Source organism: Leuresthes tenuis, unplaced genomic scaffold, assembly GCF_036924035.1.
Source record: "Leuresthes tenuis unplaced genomic scaffold, fLeuTen1.0.hap1 SCAF_5, whole genome shotgun sequence".
Taxonomy (NCBI): domain Eukaryota; kingdom Metazoa; phylum Chordata; class Actinopteri; order Atheriniformes; family Atherinopsidae; genus Leuresthes; species Leuresthes tenuis.
Window position 1 is genome coordinate 12,393,991 of NW_027325359.1, and position 17,614 is coordinate 12,411,604.

The 17,614-nt window shown below is 39.7% G+C and overlaps 1 protein-coding gene across 1 annotated transcript in view; it reads right to left on the reverse strand.

Annotated features, from left to right (window-relative positions):
* Positions 1-7,642: 7,642 nt before the first annotated feature.
* The window catches only part of tspan18b (tetraspanin 18b), a 34,487-nt gene continuing 24,515 nt past the window's right edge, over positions 7,643-17,614 (reverse strand). The window contains exons 3-9 of the mRNA XM_072386084.1: positions 12,800-12,895; positions 11,633-11,827; positions 11,263-11,337; positions 10,300-10,398; positions 9,881-10,057; positions 9,122-9,205; positions 7,643-8,560 (exon numbers count right to left, since the gene is read on the reverse strand). Of these exons, the coding sequence (XP_072242185.1) occupies positions 8,513-8,560; positions 9,122-9,205; positions 9,881-10,057; positions 10,300-10,398; positions 11,263-11,337; positions 11,633-11,827; positions 12,800-12,895 (774 nt within the window). The 3' untranslated portion in view covers positions 7,643-8,512. The remainder of the gene's footprint in view (positions 8,561-9,121; positions 9,206-9,880; positions 10,058-10,299; positions 10,399-11,262; positions 11,338-11,632; positions 11,828-12,799; positions 12,896-17,614) is intronic.

Sequence of the window (17,614 nt, forward strand, 5' to 3'; positions counted from 1 at the left end):
CATGTATGTGTAGGAATATCTTCCTGCCCTGAGCTCCTTCTAATGGGGTCTCTGGCTCTGGGCCAGCCTTTACTATTATATCATATCCTCTATTATATATTTTCTTAGTTTCATTTATTTAAATGCTCATACTGTTGTGTTTGGCATGTGCAACTGCGGTGGTCAAACCTGATCAAAAGTGTGAGAAAGATAAAGTTTGAGGGACTGGAGTGTTTGAAACAGAGGTTCCAAGTCCCTGGGACCCAACCCTCAACAACAACTTGGGAACAATCACTGTCTGACCGACCAGCAAACTATAATCTGTGAAACTGTTAAAGGCTGTTTTAGAACTTGGCAAAGTCACACAACACTCTTTTACATTACCAACAGCAACAGACATTAAGCATTAAATCTGTGAAATTTTGACCTAATTTTGTCTAAATCGCTGAACTCTGCAACTGACTGTAGCTGTTACGCTTCATATGTAATGCAGCAGCAGACTGTGCAAAGCCAGAATCAAACCTTAAAACAAGCCCAAGATAAGTCTATCAGAGCAAGCATGCTACAGTAGCTGTTCACATGTTTTGCTAATCTGCTGTCATTCTCTGGCCTTATGTTCCATTTTTCCCATCAGCTGACAGAGGCCACTAAACAGCTGATGGTCTGCCAGCTGCCTGACATGCATCTCTGTGGTCTATTGCCATAGTAACAGCCTCAAGACGGCTCACATCATACACTGACTCCCACTAATAAAACTTTTGTTTATTACAGTGTGGAAATGTCTGGTGTGGCTTTTTGACATGCCAACATAAACAGACAGTGAAGGAAAGGAAAGTTGCACTGGCACATGGGTGAAAACTTGGTCAGATTAAAACAGGTGAACAGAGAGAACGTAATCAATGAGTAGGTGGGTCAAATCGCAGTTTCAATAGATAGATATGATAGTGCATATTTGGGGGCCAAAGTTCCGCTTTTTACTCCACCTGTGAGCAGTCAAGGAGTCAACATGCAGTGAGCCTGTCTACTGGCTCCATTTTAACACCCTTCAGGTTTGTTCAGCCTGTGTTTTTAACCCTCAACCTCTTTGCTAGAGAGCATCTTTTTGTCCCTCCTCTCTGCAATATGCTTCTAATTATGAATCATGCGAATATGGGGACGGTGAAGCACCCCTCTGATTTATTGCGTACTCAAGTCTAGTCTTGTTCATTGCATTTGCACATGAAGGCCTCCTGCGGCAGAGCTCAAAGGTCAGACATACACAACACTTGACCTCTTGAGGACACATGTGCACTGTGTCACTCTGGAGGTGATTGACAGGCAGAGATGATGGCTCGACAGCAAAGGCCGCAGGGTGATAAAAGCTGGTGTGCAACGAGGAGTTAAGCACTGCATTAGCTTCCAGCTGCGAAGAAACTTTGAAACACAAACTCACGGGGTGTAACCTGGAAAATTGAAGAGGACTCAAACAGTCGTCACTCAGCTCATCGTTAGCCACTTAACATAACTCTTCTGCATTGTAACCAAAGAGCACTTTGTGGTCTTTTCACATGGGACAGCATGGGCCATCTAGTTATAGTCGTCAGCTATATTCGAGTCCTACAGACTGAAAACACATGCTCTACAAGTGAGTCACAGGGCACAAGAGATCTTTCTCAGTGGTGATGTTTGGCCTGAGAAACAGCTCATCCCTACAGATTAATTTCCTGGCTTTCCCAGCTCACTTCCTGCTTCACTATGGGTCATGGGCACCACACTGTGCGTCATGAAAACTGCCTGGTTGAGTCCAAAGCGACTAAATCTGTGGGACACTGCAGCTATGGGATGGCTCAAATGTTCTATACCACAAAAAGATTCCTGTTACAGAGAGCTGCAGCATTATTTTGGCTTGCTGTTTGTATAGTAAACTCTGCTGTTGATTGTATGCTTTAGCTTCTCACAGTTTCAGGATGGGTTTTGTGGTTTTGTGGCAGCAGATGTGAATAATCTGCCCCTGGAAGAGTTTCTGATAAATGGTCCACAGGGGCTTCTCCGGGCACTGCAACTCCCCAACGGACCTAACACCTTCCACACTGGATAAACACAAACTAAGTGGAAACCAAAGTTTTATCTTAAAAGGTTGGTTATTACATGCAGACAAAAAAAAGACTATCTAATTCCCGTGGGAGGCTAACCACTCATAAATCATTAAGCAATTAAAGTTTCCTCTCCAAAGAGAGGGCTAAAACAAACTGAGCACGGAAACCCCTGAGCCTCACATCTCCCCCATCCGTCACTCCTTCTCTTTTTCCTTGTAGGAATTTTTATGAGGAAAGAAGAGATGTGGTGGTGCAAGACTACATTCGAGCAAAGAGGTAAATACTTTGAAGCCTTTGCATTGACCCTTTACATCAAGAGCTTTTAGACTATCTCCTCCAGCAGCAAAGGGAAGAGAACATCCCACCCCAGTAACTCATAACATATTGAGCACAAAAGAGCATTCTCAAATCTAGGTTTTTTCAGCATTTGTTTCTTCTGTTAAGATCCGTTAACTACAGGGAGAATCCAAAAGTTTTTTCAAGGCTGTCCTGGCAGCAGCAATTAAAATAGAAAATAATCAAAGAAGTGCTGAAAGGCATTCTTCCAGAAACTGTCAATTCATATCACAAATTCACAGAGAAAAACGTTTCTTTCAGTAATCTTTGTCCTTTGAATAAAAGCCATCTTTAATGTATTTAGTGATTTTGTCAGGTTGATATTTGCCAGATTTTGAATTTCAGCTGCTTTCAGTTTAACTTCACTGGCCCAAATGTGAATCAAGCTTTAGAGGAAGAATGGCACTGTTATTACCAAATCACTGTCACAGCGCATTGCCTGCAACAGTGCTACCAAGGAGGCTGCTCTCTGCGGGGCTGCATTAACACATCATGATGTGACCTGAGCGTGCTGGAGATGATAAACCTCCAGGATCGAGAGCTACTCGTGGCGACCATCTGTAACACTTTGTAGCTGTTAAATCCTCACAGAGATCAATCTGAACGTTTTGAGTATGAAATAAAGGGAGGAGGCAATGTGACACACAGACCGCTACCAGTGTTTACTTTGTGATCGTGCAGGTCAAAGGGAAAGCGTGCCTTGAATAACACATTGTTTTAATTTGAGGAGCTGACATAAAAGTAGGGTCAAATGTAAGAGGTAAAACAAAACCGAATGAAATAAATCAAACCTCTTTAGAGTTTGACAATTGATAAAAGTTGTGTTTTGGTATGTTTTACCTTTGTTATTGATGAAATTCAAATTTACTTGAAAAGCTCTCCTCTTGAAATACGACAAACACATTACACATACTTTCAGTAATGAAAATACATGCTGAAATCCTTAAATCTCTGTCACAACCTTTACAGAAAAGCACCTACTTGTTGATCCTTAATAGTAGAAAGCATTTACAAGCAGTAGGTAGAAGAGTAGTAATGCTACTGCCCTCAGGTGGCAAATTAAATAGCTGCAGCCTGTTCAATTAAAGTGATGGAAAATCACATTTACTTTGCTTCAGTTTTCATCAATCACTTAACATTTAATCAGTTGTTTTTTAATCCTAAATAAATGGATGATAAATCAACATGTTTATATAAGAGCCACAAAGAGGACACTATGAAGCTTGTGTTCATTTCCACGTAGACCAAAATAATATCTTTGTGAGCTCTGACAAATTATAAAACCTGGATCATATGATTCGATTTAGCTAAATCTCACCCAACACCTCTGGTTATTGTTTGGTGACCATTACAGATTGCCCTTAGTGTATAAGGCCCGAGAAACAAAGCTGTACAGTTCTCTTTAATTCGAGGTGACTGTAATGAGCTACAGCATATGGTAATGAGGCAGGGAAACTAAAAGAAGTCAGATGGTCGTTGTTCACCTCACTTTTAGTTTAACAAGGATCCACACAAGTGTAGAAAAGTGTTTCTGAAAAGGCTTGTTAGGAAAATTGTGATCACATGTTGACATGCTGTCAACCGTTTCGGGAGGTTTGGGCACCGTTAACGAGCTGTTTTTTTAAAATAAAAGACAGACAAACATGTAATGAATGAATGTGTATTAAAGAAAACGTACAATATAATATACAGATGGAAAAAAAAAACAACAACACCATATTCTGATCAGCATTTGTATGAAACTGGTGCGATTTCCTTTCCCCTGAACTGACGGCTGCCGTCACCGTTTGAGCCATTAACATGAATATGACATCACAAAGGTGCCATCTTACCAGATCTGCATTTGGAATTTGCCTTAATTGAGCTAAAAAATTGTCAAGTTACATTAGAGGAAAAGAAACTAAACCAAACACGTGACATTTTGTTCTGCAGCTGGACACGTACATAAAGATGGGTGGAAAAGCTTCAGTAGAGGACAGTGAATGGGGGTAGATGGATGGAGCTAATCTTTCCTGTAAGTAGTCAGGACAAATTATGGAGGGCATGGAGACAAAGGGTGAATGAGTAATACCTTCTGTTTGTGACTGATGGATCCTTGTCCTGTCCAGTTACCCGAAGAATCCCTGCCACTTTGACATCTTTTGTCCAGGTACTGGGGGGGGAGATACTTATTGGATAAGTATTGTATTCTACACTCATAGGTGCCTTGACATGCTGCATAACAGTTTATATATAATATTATTCATAATACAATGAAAAGTCAGCTAGTTTTCTAATAAATGTAGTGGAGAAAAATCAAACATTTATTTTAGAATATAGTGAAATTCAAGTAGCACAATTTAAAATAGCATAAATAAATCCACATGTGCATCTATCAACTTTTAACACTTTTAGTTCTAAACTAAATAATTTAATCAGCCCAGCTGCAGACCACCAAACATGTGAAGTAAACTATATTCACTGATAAGAGTCTTGCTAATGTAAACCTTCTACTCGTTTAAACTTAAAATCAGATCAAATGTCTGAAAAAGGGCTTCCCCTTGGTCTCGATAACACTCGACTCCACTTTAAACTCTTGACTTGCTGTTTTATCGCAACAGATATGTATGAGTTGCTTTGATCTAGAAGCAGACATCCAGCACAAACACGACACCAGCCTAAACCAAACACACTTACCGTCGTGACGTAGGCCCTCATCTCGAAAACTAAACCGAGCTAAAAAGGCAACATGCATACAAACAGAAGTGGGATGCACACTGAAATTTATAGTAAACGCGAGGCTGTTCCTCTGTCTCACATGAATAAGGGATAAATTAGATGAACGAGTTAGCATGCGCACAGCTACCATCAACTCTTCTTCAAACTTCTCTGATGATGTCCTCTTGCGGTTGAATTAACACCGGTTTGCTTAACTTTAGAAGTCAACTTCTTTCTGGCTGTTGAGGATTATAAAAACTCTGGCCGTGTACGAAATATCTGATTACTGGTAACCTGCAAAACAGCTGATTGATGGCCGTGACTAACAGGAATGAGTGCGACACAGTAATCACTTCGGTGTAAAATTAGTCAACGTTTCTAAGTTGGATTTAGGCTATTTCCTCCTATCTCCTATAGTATACTTTATGAACAGGAATGGGAAAAGACATTAACAAAACTTAAACTGAAACAATTTTGGGTACACCTGCACTAAAATGACCCGTGAATATGAAAATTTATCTCTGGATCTGTGTCCATCTCGATGTCCGCATCATTGTTTAATGCAAAAACAATAAGAGTAAGTTAATAGAGAGTTATAGTTTCAATGCGTACAACACTGGACAATGTTGCCCCTCTGAAAAGGAAGGTAATCAGTCAGAAGAAGTTGGCTCCTTGGTATAATCCCCACAGATATGCGCGTTAAAGCAGACTGCAAGAACGCTGGAGAGACAGTGGCGTTCCTCTAATTTAGAAGACTCTCAATTAGTCTGGAAAGATAGTTTAATTAATAGCGTATAAGAAAGCCCTTTAAAGCTAGAACTGCCTATTATTCATCACTGATAGAAGAGAATAAGAACAATCCCAGGTTTCTTTTCAGCATTGTTGCCAGGCTGACAAAGAGTCCGAGCTCTGTTGAGCCATGCATTCCTTTAACTCTCAGCAGTGATGATTTCATGAGATTCTTTATCAATAAAATTGTTTCCATCAGAGAGAAGATTAATGGAATCCTTCCCACTATTATCACTGATGTATCACCAAGTAGAGCAGCTTTAGAAGTATTATTAGAACCTGATTTGTATTAGACGGTTTCTGCCCAGTTGATCTCTCTGAGCTAACAGCAGCAATAGTCTCTTCTAAACCATCAACTTGTATTTTAGAGCCAATCCCAAACAGACTGTTTAAGGAGGTTTTGCCCTTAATTGACACTTCCATATTGGATTTGATCAATCTGTCTTTGTTGACAGGATATGTACCTCAGACTGTTAAGGTTGCTGTAATTAAACCTTTACTTAAAAAACCTACTCTTGATTCAGAAGTGTTGGCTAATTATTGACCTATATCCAATCTCCCTTTTTTGTCTAAAGTTCTTGATCTTGACAAGGTTGGCACAAGAGGAATTCAAATCAGAAATTCAAGTCTAAAGATAATGGATCCTCTCACAATAAGAGAAGCTGACAAATGTCTCTGAAGAGTAGCAGAACATTTCTCCTTAAAGCAAAAATAAAACTAGATGAAGCAATACTGAAAAAATTGACATTAACTCAGATTAATATCTCAGATTTTTTTCATACTGAGCTCCTGTCAGTGGGGCCTTATCTTTTGATGTAGATTCTCAGTCATCCGGGTCATGGTAATCCTGACAGCTTGAATAAGGGCAACTGGACTTCGTCTTGGATCTTGAAGACATTTCACCTCTCATCTGAGGTGAACCGTCTCATTGGAATGCCTCTCTTCATTCATATCTAATCTTACAGCACATAATAGAGGGGAGTGTAGCCAACACAGCTTAATTTGCAAGATTCAAAATCATATTACCTCTTAATCATTTTATTACTTATATGTTTAATAAATGCTCTTGCCTGAGATTAGCTCTATAATCAAATAGTGCTCTTCCTTTCCATTCCAAATGATGTTTCAATGCTGTTTTAATGAGTGTTGCGTTAAAAGCTTTTCTTTGATGTGCCATATCACTGTTCACTGGACTTGTTGCAATGGATCAAGACATTTTGAAACTATGTATTTAGTTTTCAATCTCATTATGCTCAAACTTTTCATTGTTTTTTGTTTTTGCAATAAGAAGAAAAGAAAAATCAGTCCACTAAGGCTGTCAAGATGAGCATGATTTCACTAAAATGACAGCAAGCGCTTTACACTACTGGCATTGATTGTTCTTTGGCTCAACAACTGTCACCATGCGTCCTTTGTGTTTCAATATTTTATATGTTGAGAATGTGTTGTAGATGGGAATGGTGTGATAGAGAAATAGATCAATCTCCAGTGTAGGAAATATGTCAGGGTAATTTCTGCTAAATATCTCTGTTTCATAGTTTGATTAAAAAAAAAGTATTTTATAAAGATAAGAAAGGTAGAAGTACCATGAACACAGGTCAATAAGCTTTGTCTGTTAAACAATAACAATGAATAATGGATAACAATGAAATTGATTTTAGGTCAGGAGGATGGATATCAACATTATTTTTGCGAAACATTGCCCCAAACATACCACAAAGCATCATCATCATCATGAAAACCAGTATAAGAAACACACAAAAGCAGTCATTTAAAATGCCTTTTATGTCACTGACTTTTCAAGAATCTAATACAAATGCAAACACATACATGTCACCAGCTAAAACCACATTTAACCACTAATGCAATAAACAATCACCATACAAAACAGAAAAAGAATTAGATTTGTTGGCTTTTTAACTTGGGAGGGGTCAATGAGTGCGACAAGCTCTCATAGTCACAAAATTCATTTTCATAAAGCGCATACAGTACACACACTCGCGCACACACACACACACGCACACACACACACACAAACACAGAGGGAGAGCACACAGCTTATATCATACAGCATTTGACAGATGTGGCTGTAAAAAAGGCATGTTGAGGGAGGGGGTTAGTTCCAGTATACAGTATGAGAGGGGGACAGGTTACCAACCAGAATGTACATGAAATACTTTTTTCCTTTCTTTTCTTTTCTTTTTTTTTTCTTTACAGTTAAGCCAACTTTACTTAATATAAATATTCTTCATCCAAAAGTCAGTGCAGTGCCTTCTGCTCAGGCTTCCCCTGGTCCTCATCCCCAGTCAACATTATACCCAGTCTGTGCTAGACCTGGTCCAAAAAGTACTGTTTCCACTTTACACACAAATCTTTTTTTTTTCAGCTTTGTCTTTGATCTATGACTTTCTCAATGGGTTTTTAATGTCTTTTTTTCTTCTTCTTCTTTGCAACCCTGTACCTCAAAAGTCCAGCTGTGAAGTACGAGTTTGTTCTTGTTCTCTTTTTTTTTAACCAATTACACAATAGAAAAAGAGATCCACAAATTTACAAATGTCCATTTCATTCTTTTCTCCTGAATTCCCTTTCTTTGAAAAAAAAAAAAAAAAAAAGAGACGTTTACAGAAGGAGCACCTCTACTGGATTCCCCTGAAGAGACACATTGCGAAGACCATGGCAAAAAGCTGAGGGGAAAAAGAAAAGAAAAGGGAAGAAAATAAAATTATTAGTACCAAAGAGATAGACAGATCAAAATAATGACAAACTAAAACTAAGTTAAACCTGCAAAGAAAATGCACCCGGTGACAGCATTTTCAAATTTCCTGTGCATATACTGTCTCATTTCAAAATATTTATATGCAATTTAAAGTTAAACAAGTAAGTATTGTGATCATATACTTTACTAGCTTGATCTATATTGTGTGAATGCATGGCATTACAATGGGAGAGTAAAACACAGTGAACAAGACTAGCATATCTAATACAATATATGCAAACTATACTTTTATACTGTAATGGGGTCTTGATTGTAAAACTGCATGTAAAATAAATACGTATAAGTACGATCATCTTCTTGTGATACCAAACTTCACCACAAGATGGAGGTCTTGCCACACAAAGAGCTTTCAAATAACCCTGGAATATCTGATTAAGTAGCCTCAGTTTTATGCAGAATTACACATTTCTGAAATGGATACTCTGATCACTGGAGAGTTAAAGCAGCATACTTCAAAATTCCCTCATACCTCAATGGTTAGCACTACAATAGCCAGGGCTCCAGCCACATAGATGTACAGTTCAAAGTAGTCAACTACTGCAGAGTAACAGCCCTGTGGACACAAAGAGGACATGTTCAGCAGTGAATCAATAGGCTATAAATTTGCACAATTACAGAGAGAGTTAAAGGAACATCATAGCATCAATTGAGTGAGGCTTAGAACAAAGGCTTGGTTGAATGAGTGGGAAGCAGGCCCTAAAGCTTCACTGCCTTTTAATGAGTTCATTGTGTGAACGAACAGAGAGAGACGCACACTCTGGATATCTTTTCATTGTTCCAGTGACATGAAAAACAACAGGTGGAGAATGCTGTTCAAACCTCTTCCTATCTGCTTTCACTGTAATTACACTCAAAGCTTGCGTTACACACATCGAAGAAGGGATGTGGATGTGTGTAACTGTGAAGCACATCTAATTTTCACGTATTCACAAACTTATTAAGCTCTATTTTTGAGCATGTGTGCTCCACAAAAACTCCCATTTATCCACGTATACACACACACACCCACACACACACACAAACTGGTGTCTCTGTACTGTACCACATACAGAGGTGATCTGCCAGGAAACCCAAAACACAGAAAAGCACTAATCAGCCATGGCAGACTCAGCCAGTCCCTGGATGTCTCCTCTCAGCTGTTTTCTGGCCTAATTAAGCCTGGAGGAGGTTTAGAAGGAGCGTGAAAGGGAGCGGGAAAGAGGTTGGCAAAGCAGATGTCAGAAGTTACCTTGTTATTGCGGAACATCATATTTCCTGATAAGCACTGCTCCTGGCTGGTATAGGACAATTCACCGCTCTGACTGACACGCTGGCAGCAGGCTTCTGGCACCACATGATTCTGGTTGATTCGCCTGAACAGGCTGTCCTTAAAGTCCTCTGGGCTGTTCACTCCGCAGCAGTCAAACTGGAAGGAGAAGAGAGAATAGGAGAAGTTCTTATTGCTAAGTGCCTATTAGTGCACTGACCTCTGGTCCACTGTGTGTGTGCACTAAGCCAGCATGAATATTGACCTAAATATCTAGGATTTATGTATAAAATATAGCCCCCTGACACCTAGCTAATCCTTTATGTTTGTAGAGACTGTTGGTGGATGCTATAAAGTTGTTAAAAGCTACAGAACCTTAGCTATTTGCTATGTGTGCTTACCGTAGTCATGATGGCGTTCCATGTGGAGGTGAAGACATCACTGTTGTTGTAGCCCTGATAATGCCTCTTCAGCTCCTTGGTGAAGTACTCTCTGGTCAGCTAAAGCAACAGTCAATGAGAGCAGCGAATAATGTCAAGAAAGAGATAATATCAATAACTTAAGATAAGATCACTGGACCCTTGGGCTGGGTATTCATTTAGACTTCAGATCTCAACTCACTTGCAAACATAAACGAACAGCTGTTGACACTATGAACAAGTTTTTGCTTTTAATTTGCTGCTTTCCAGTCTGTGGGTGATGCCTTCTGTATGTGTGCAGAAGGTTGAAATCTTCCGTGACAAAACACTTTATTCTGGGCAGTTAACCCCAACAAATTCTTGCAAATGATATTTCGAATACACCTTTACAAACATATTGTAAAGATGAGGACCTCTTCACACTAACTCAATGTGCAGAGTGTCCCTTTGTGGTTGTGGCATGCAAACAAATTGCTTAGTCACAATGATTTTGAAGATAAATGGACAAAGAAGATTGAGTGAGCCCTCCTCTGATGAGATTTACTCTGACACCTTGTTCACCCTCACGTCATCAAATGAAAGTCTGTTTACTGGCTTCCCAAAAAAAACTGTGAAAAAAAATCTAATAAATTGCCAAAAAGTATGTTACTTCAGTAAGTTCACCAACCTGATACTCTGCACTTTGGACTACTGACTTGAGGTTACATTTACTGCTAAATCCCTGGAGTCGAGTTATATCAAGAGTAACGTAGTTATCAAGTTTTGGTGAAGTAAAAGCAAGCAGTGAATGACAGAGATGTTGCACCATATTTGATCCTTTCCCCTCCCTATCTGTCCTTTCGAAGTTTTACATTATTATGGGAAGAAGGTACAGTCATAAGACATGACACACAAGGACAATTCCTCAAAAAAAAAAATACTGGTGTGAATAATTAGGCAACTTACATGCTCCCGGAATATGAAGGCTAGGATGGCAGCAGCCAGCTCTGCTAAGAAGATGAGGAGGATGAGCATGAAGAACTGCAGTAAGACAAAAGAACAAAGTAGCAAAGAGTCAGAGAGAGTTTGACAAGGTGGGTGAATGTCAGAAAAAGTGCATGTCAGACTCTGAAAATCACACAGTCTGTGCCCACTACACTCAGCATTAAATATGCATTAGGCTTGAGGCACTACAGCAAATAGGTGGGTATTTTGCTCTTTTGGTTTTCTGTTTCAAGCACGGAAGTCTGAAGACTGACAGGGAGAATAATCAACACACTTGCACACAAGCAAGATCAGTAACAGAAATCCATTTCAAATTTGTCAGCGGACTTACAAAGAGGAGCAGACACTTGTTTTCGCGGATGGCTCCACAGCAGCCCAGGAAGCCCAGAAGAAATAGCATGCCACCCATACCCAGAATGATGTAGACACCAGTGAACAGTAAGGGATTGGCTGCTACAATTTCTCTGAACCCTGTGGGATCCACAAGCACCCACACTCCCACTCCAAGGAGGAAGGAACCCCCCAGCTGATGGAGAAAAGAAAAAGAGGTCACTTATTAAACAAGATAAAAAGTGCTGTTTTTTAAAACATTAATAAGAACTCAGGGGAGAACTGGGTATCTTCAGTGACAAAAAACTGTATTAATGGAAACATTTCTTCTATGACAATAATGTAGTAATTGTCTGAAAGGTTGAAAAGAGTTGAGGGTAAGAAAACTAAACAAATGCACCACACTGCAGTTTTCCATCCTTTCCCATCTCCCCTTTCTCTAAAACCCTATCTGCTGCCACTGTGGGGTGACTGGTGATTAAGAAAAGGAGATATTGAGGTTGGGGGAAGAAACCTAAGCCTCCAACATTCTGTCACAATCCCCTTCTTCCTGTCACTTGGAAAAACCTGGGCATACTCAAAATCATATCAGCTAAGAATGTCATGCGGAGGGGAGGCAGCCATTTTGAAAGCTTCTAGGTTTAGAATTTGAATTATACCACATGGGTGTGAAATGGTTAAATAGATGTTTTTGTGAAAAACAGTGGTGGGAAGTGATGATAACAAACAAGTTCATTCTTTGCTCCGCTGATTGTATTATTAACCCAGCCTTGAACAACTACATCTGAGTGGAGTCTCTAAACGGTTTGGTTGTGCCTAATAAAGCAGGAAAAGAGACAAACCTTCTTGCTCTGACCCCCCCCCCCCCCTTTTGTGGGCTCAGACTAACAGGATTACCCTTGATTGTCTGATCAAGACTGATAAACTAAGGTGCCAGTCAAAAACTCCACATGGCACACAGTGGCTCAGATGTGTGTCAGCACACTAAAATTTAATCAAAAGAGAATTTGATAGAATCAAGACTGCCTCATCTAATGAAATGCAAATGTGGCTCCATTAGCCAGTCGGGCAGGGAGCAGGCAGAAGCCCATCTTAAATCATTAGACTGACACTAACTTCAGAGGTAGCCAGATTAAGTGTCTTTGAGAAAGAGATGAAAAGTACTTACAAAAATGAGGAAATTGAAGACAAACATGAGGTACTTGATGCAGCTGAGACAGTCCCCCTCCATAGTTGTCCCCCGAGCTGAAGCCTCTCCCTGCCCCTGAAAGAAAACAACATAAAACACACGATTTCACAGGTGCTGCTAAATGCTCACAGTATTCCTGTTTTTGTCATCCTAAATTGGCTCTTTTTTAGTATTTTCATTTTAAGACTGAAACGAAAATCATACATTTTACATGACTTCTGTCAGTCACACGTAGATCACACATAAACACAGACCTGCCAGCTGATTTGACTCAAATTCAGATAAACATTTTTTTTTTGCATGTGTTACTGGCTACAATCTCTCAACAGTCCCTACCTAATTAAAAGTAGTGGCAACACAGTGTCAACCAATTTGGTGCAACATCATATCCAGGAGGACGAAGACATACTGTACTAAATTTTAGAGCTTGCGTTTAGAGGCAGATGGCCGGATTACCTATCAGCACTTCCTGGATCTAGACAAATGGTGTCCATAGGTTCAATGTGGCTTAAGAGGCTGTTTATCTTTGAGCATTTTAAGGATGAGAGTCCTCACTGAGGTTCCATGTGCATTAACCAACGGGGGATGGCCTTTGCTACAGAGCTTCTTTTTCTTCTTAATGTGATGGGAGGCAGACACCCTATGCTCCCGTCAGCTAACCCTCCATCTGACATAAACACACTTTACTTGATGAAACCGTGTCCTTGAAGCACTCCTGGTTAATGAAGAACACCTCGACTGCATTAAGAGACAACATGGGTGTCTCAGTATCTATGACCCTCCAAACAAAAGATATGCAGCTTCACACAAGTACGAATGCAAAACAAATAAATATGCAATGATTTGCAAATCATTTAAACCCAATTTTAAATTGAAAACAATATAAAGAAATAACATACAAGTATTTCTGTTTTTAAAATGTTTGGTTATTTTGAATATGAAGTCGGGAAAAACCTTTGAAAAACACTTGGAAAAGGAAATGTTTACTACCGTATTGCCTCATCTGATCTTTTAACAGTTTTTGGAAACTGAGGAGACCAACTGTAGTTTGAAAAACAAAATGTGGCCGCACTACTTGGTTGATATTAGATTTTAGCTGCTGAATCATTCAGGGGAATCTTTGGTTGTATTATTCACTTCATAATGAGTCTAATGGTTTCCGTGGGTGACGGGCTTGGACTGCAGGCAGACCATTTCAGTGTGCAAACCCTCCACTACAGAGTCAGCATTTACAGTACCTTACATTACAGTATATTTTAGATGTGCACTAAGTAATGATTGCTGTGCCATCCCAGATGCTGGCTGTCCCTCTTCTATTAAGCCTGATTAATCAGTATCCAAGATTTCTAAAAAGTGTTTACATTTTTGATTTGGCAGACCACAAAAAAATTCAACTGAGCTCAAACCCAGAGAATGTGGGAATGATCCTGTTTATATGTGTTTTTCCCTGTTTGCATGGTAAATTTCTAACTTCCATTTATGGATGCAGTGATGAGCTGTGTTCAGTGATAAAAGGTTAAAAGGTTTTCTATAATCCACAAAATCATGTCTGCAGAACAGATGCCAACTGAGGGCCTGAAGATTTGTACCTGTGCCAATTTTACACAGACAAATGTTATTCTTATGATGTTGTGCTTTTCGTCCTTCACAGAGTGGTGAATCAAATTCACAAAGAGCATACATTTCTTTAAAAAAAAGAGAAATGTATAATTCAACCTGGGTGGGAATTCAACTTTTTAAAATGTGGCCATGTACTAGCCCCTGATAAATTTCCCAGCTACTCATGATTTAATCATTACTTTGCTTTAAAATCTACCAACAGCTTCCGTATTTTACCAGCATTTGGCTGGTAGATGCTGATTGAATATTTGGTCTTTTTTACCATTTTCAATTAAATATGCGGTTTTAATAATTTTCAAAACAATGCATACTTATTTCTGTTTGTTTACATTTCAAACTGCATCCAAACTACTGTGCAAATGAGTTCTTATATTTGATAGACCACAAAGCCTTCACTGAAGCAAATTTTTAACCTTTCAAGCTGCAAATTAAACAAGATTTTTTTCCCCTGGGGGAGGACAGGAACTGTCTAAGGAATTATCTTTTCTTATACTGCAGAAACTGAAGTGGAAACAATCTGTGGGGCAGCTATAATTGCAGTCTCAGTGAGGGAAGAAAATTAATTATTTGGCAGAAACGAACTGGCAGTTTTTGCCTTGTACTACTGATTATTAATTTGCAGTCCCACAGCATGATAGTAATAGTCAGGATCGAGGCTGGGTGACAAGCAGATTAAGCAGCAATTTCTCATAGGGATAGTAAATAGGTTCTTACAATTACACACTGGCCCCCTCTAAATTAGAAAAGAAGTTAAAATACCTTCCTTGACTTCTTTTGTCTGTACTTTGCTGTATGTCCACCGGGCGTAATCTTCTAATCTCTGGGCAGTCTTTCTACTGCTTAACATGCTGCCAATGGACTGTTTTGTGCAATCTCCCCGGCTCTTCGGGTGCAACAATAAAAGCGGAGTTATGATCAATGCCAGGTTTGATTCTTGCCCTTCTTTAAGGGGGTTCTGCTATCGCTCAAATATAATTCTACCTTGATCCTTTCACCTCTACTATCCTGCATACAAGTGAATCAGACATGCACGTTAAATAAACCATTAACCCCCCCCCCAAAAAAAAATACAGCAGCAGTTATTTCATAAGTATAGAAATTGCGTGAGTAATTCAGCCAGAACAGATAACTTGTCTTTGTCTATATTCTTTTTTTTTTTTTTTTATCAGTGCATGCTGGCACTGTTTTTTTCTGCTTCGAATCTTAATGTGTTGTGAGCAACAGAGAGAGCTTTCGTGCCTCGCTGTTGTCTTGTGTAAGTTGCTGTGACAATGAAATTGAACAATACAAAAGAGATGAGGACCCTCATTGTCAGCAGTGGGAGTGAGTTAACCATTAATGAGAACTTTCCCTTTCTCCTACAAGCTGGATGCCCCACCCCCCTTTCCCTCCTTTCCTCTCAAGACCCAGGAAATTGATTTAGAGCTATGGTTAAACACTTTCTGTAAATCATAATGATATGCTTAGGTATTTATTACCATCCGAGTGGTACTCTTTGAGCTACCAACAGCCACATTGAGTGGGATGGGTTTTAATTACCCTCACCCTTTCGTAAACCCCACTGAAAAGCCTAATGAGGTCACAGTAGGTTTTAATTGAGATTTGCATACATTACAGTCTCACAGAAAAGCAAAAGAAATAGCCTGTTCTCATCCTTCAAGCTCTTTCACTGTCAATCCTGGACGCATATGAACACAAACTGTATTTACTGAAGCAGGGGATGAAGAGGCGGAATGAGGAGGAGGAGGAGGAGGAGGAGGATAGGGTCGGCTGGAAAAAATTCTCAGGGCACAGCTCACTTTTTATAACCCCAAACAAAATGTCTGATCTCTTTTCCAGCCTCACCCTTTCTCTCTGCACTTCCATCTCAGGGTCAAACCAGCTGTCAGAGGGGGAGCCAATTTTCTTTTGTGCATTAAAATTCATTGCTTAAAAATGAAATGGGCTATACTGTACTTGCCTAGCCAGGCTCCAAATAACAAGCCTATGGTGCAAACCAGCACTGTATAAATCAAAATGCCATAGAGACCCTGGAGAAAGTGCAGAGTAAACAATCTGGTCTTTCCCATGACTCCCACAGGGTTCAAAGTTCCTCATTGATCAGAGCCCAGCTGTAGAGATCAGACCACTAAGTCTGTGATTATTCTGCAGAGTATGTTATCTAGACAAGGGCAACGTGGTTCACACAACAGGAGATACGGCCTTGAAACAACTCTGACAGAGTGCTTCTAGATTTAAGGCAGGTCCTCTTCGGGTGTGCTGTTTTGCTAAGCAAACAATGTCGAAATATTAGGAGTTGTGTGGCATCATGCTTAAATAGAGTTGTAAAAAAAGCAACCATTCCAACTAAGACATGACACATAGCAGTAAGGAATATTGTACACATCATTTCAGAGGGAAAACTGTATATTGTCAATGTGATAATTTAACTGGCAGTCATTGCCCTGAGGCAGCCTAAACACAATCTGATTCTGATCTGATTCTACAGCTTCTCCTGTTACTGACATCATTAAAAGCCACACGGCACTAAGATTGCTTTGTTTACTTTTGGTGATCCCCAGCTAGCTTGGGCTGTGGAACTCAGCGTGGTGAAGTTTGATTGGTGGATTAATGAGAACTGATCTTAAATCAACTTCATGATACTAACAGAAGGCAGAGCTCTGTAATGAGGATACACCCATCTGACCTACATTCCTCTCAGTTTGAGCATTAGGAATTCTGAAACATTGCAAGAAGTCTTTTTTTGATGTTTCACTCAGAAAACCAGCGCTCTGTTTGGTCTGCATCGACACGATCAACCATTAAGGTTGTGTCAACTCACCCCAATTAAAAGATAAGAAAGACACAGATCCACACTGAGTGTCCTCCACATATAAATTGCCCACCTCTCAGTAGTTCCCCTGAAGATGTCACTTTCACCACAATTAATGAACTAAGTCCATATTGCTCTGCTCCATCAGCCACTCCAGACAAATAGATCACAATGACAAGGACGCTTTGTCTGCTCCTCGCCAAACTGTCTCCACCGCCCACATGACCAGCCAGTTTGCTTCATCTTAAACATGAACCTGCATAACAAATAATCATTATAACCCTCTTGAGATTGTAAGAGTTAAAACTTGACCTCTTTAAATGCCATTGACCCTCTAAATGATCACCTGTAATTGAACACTG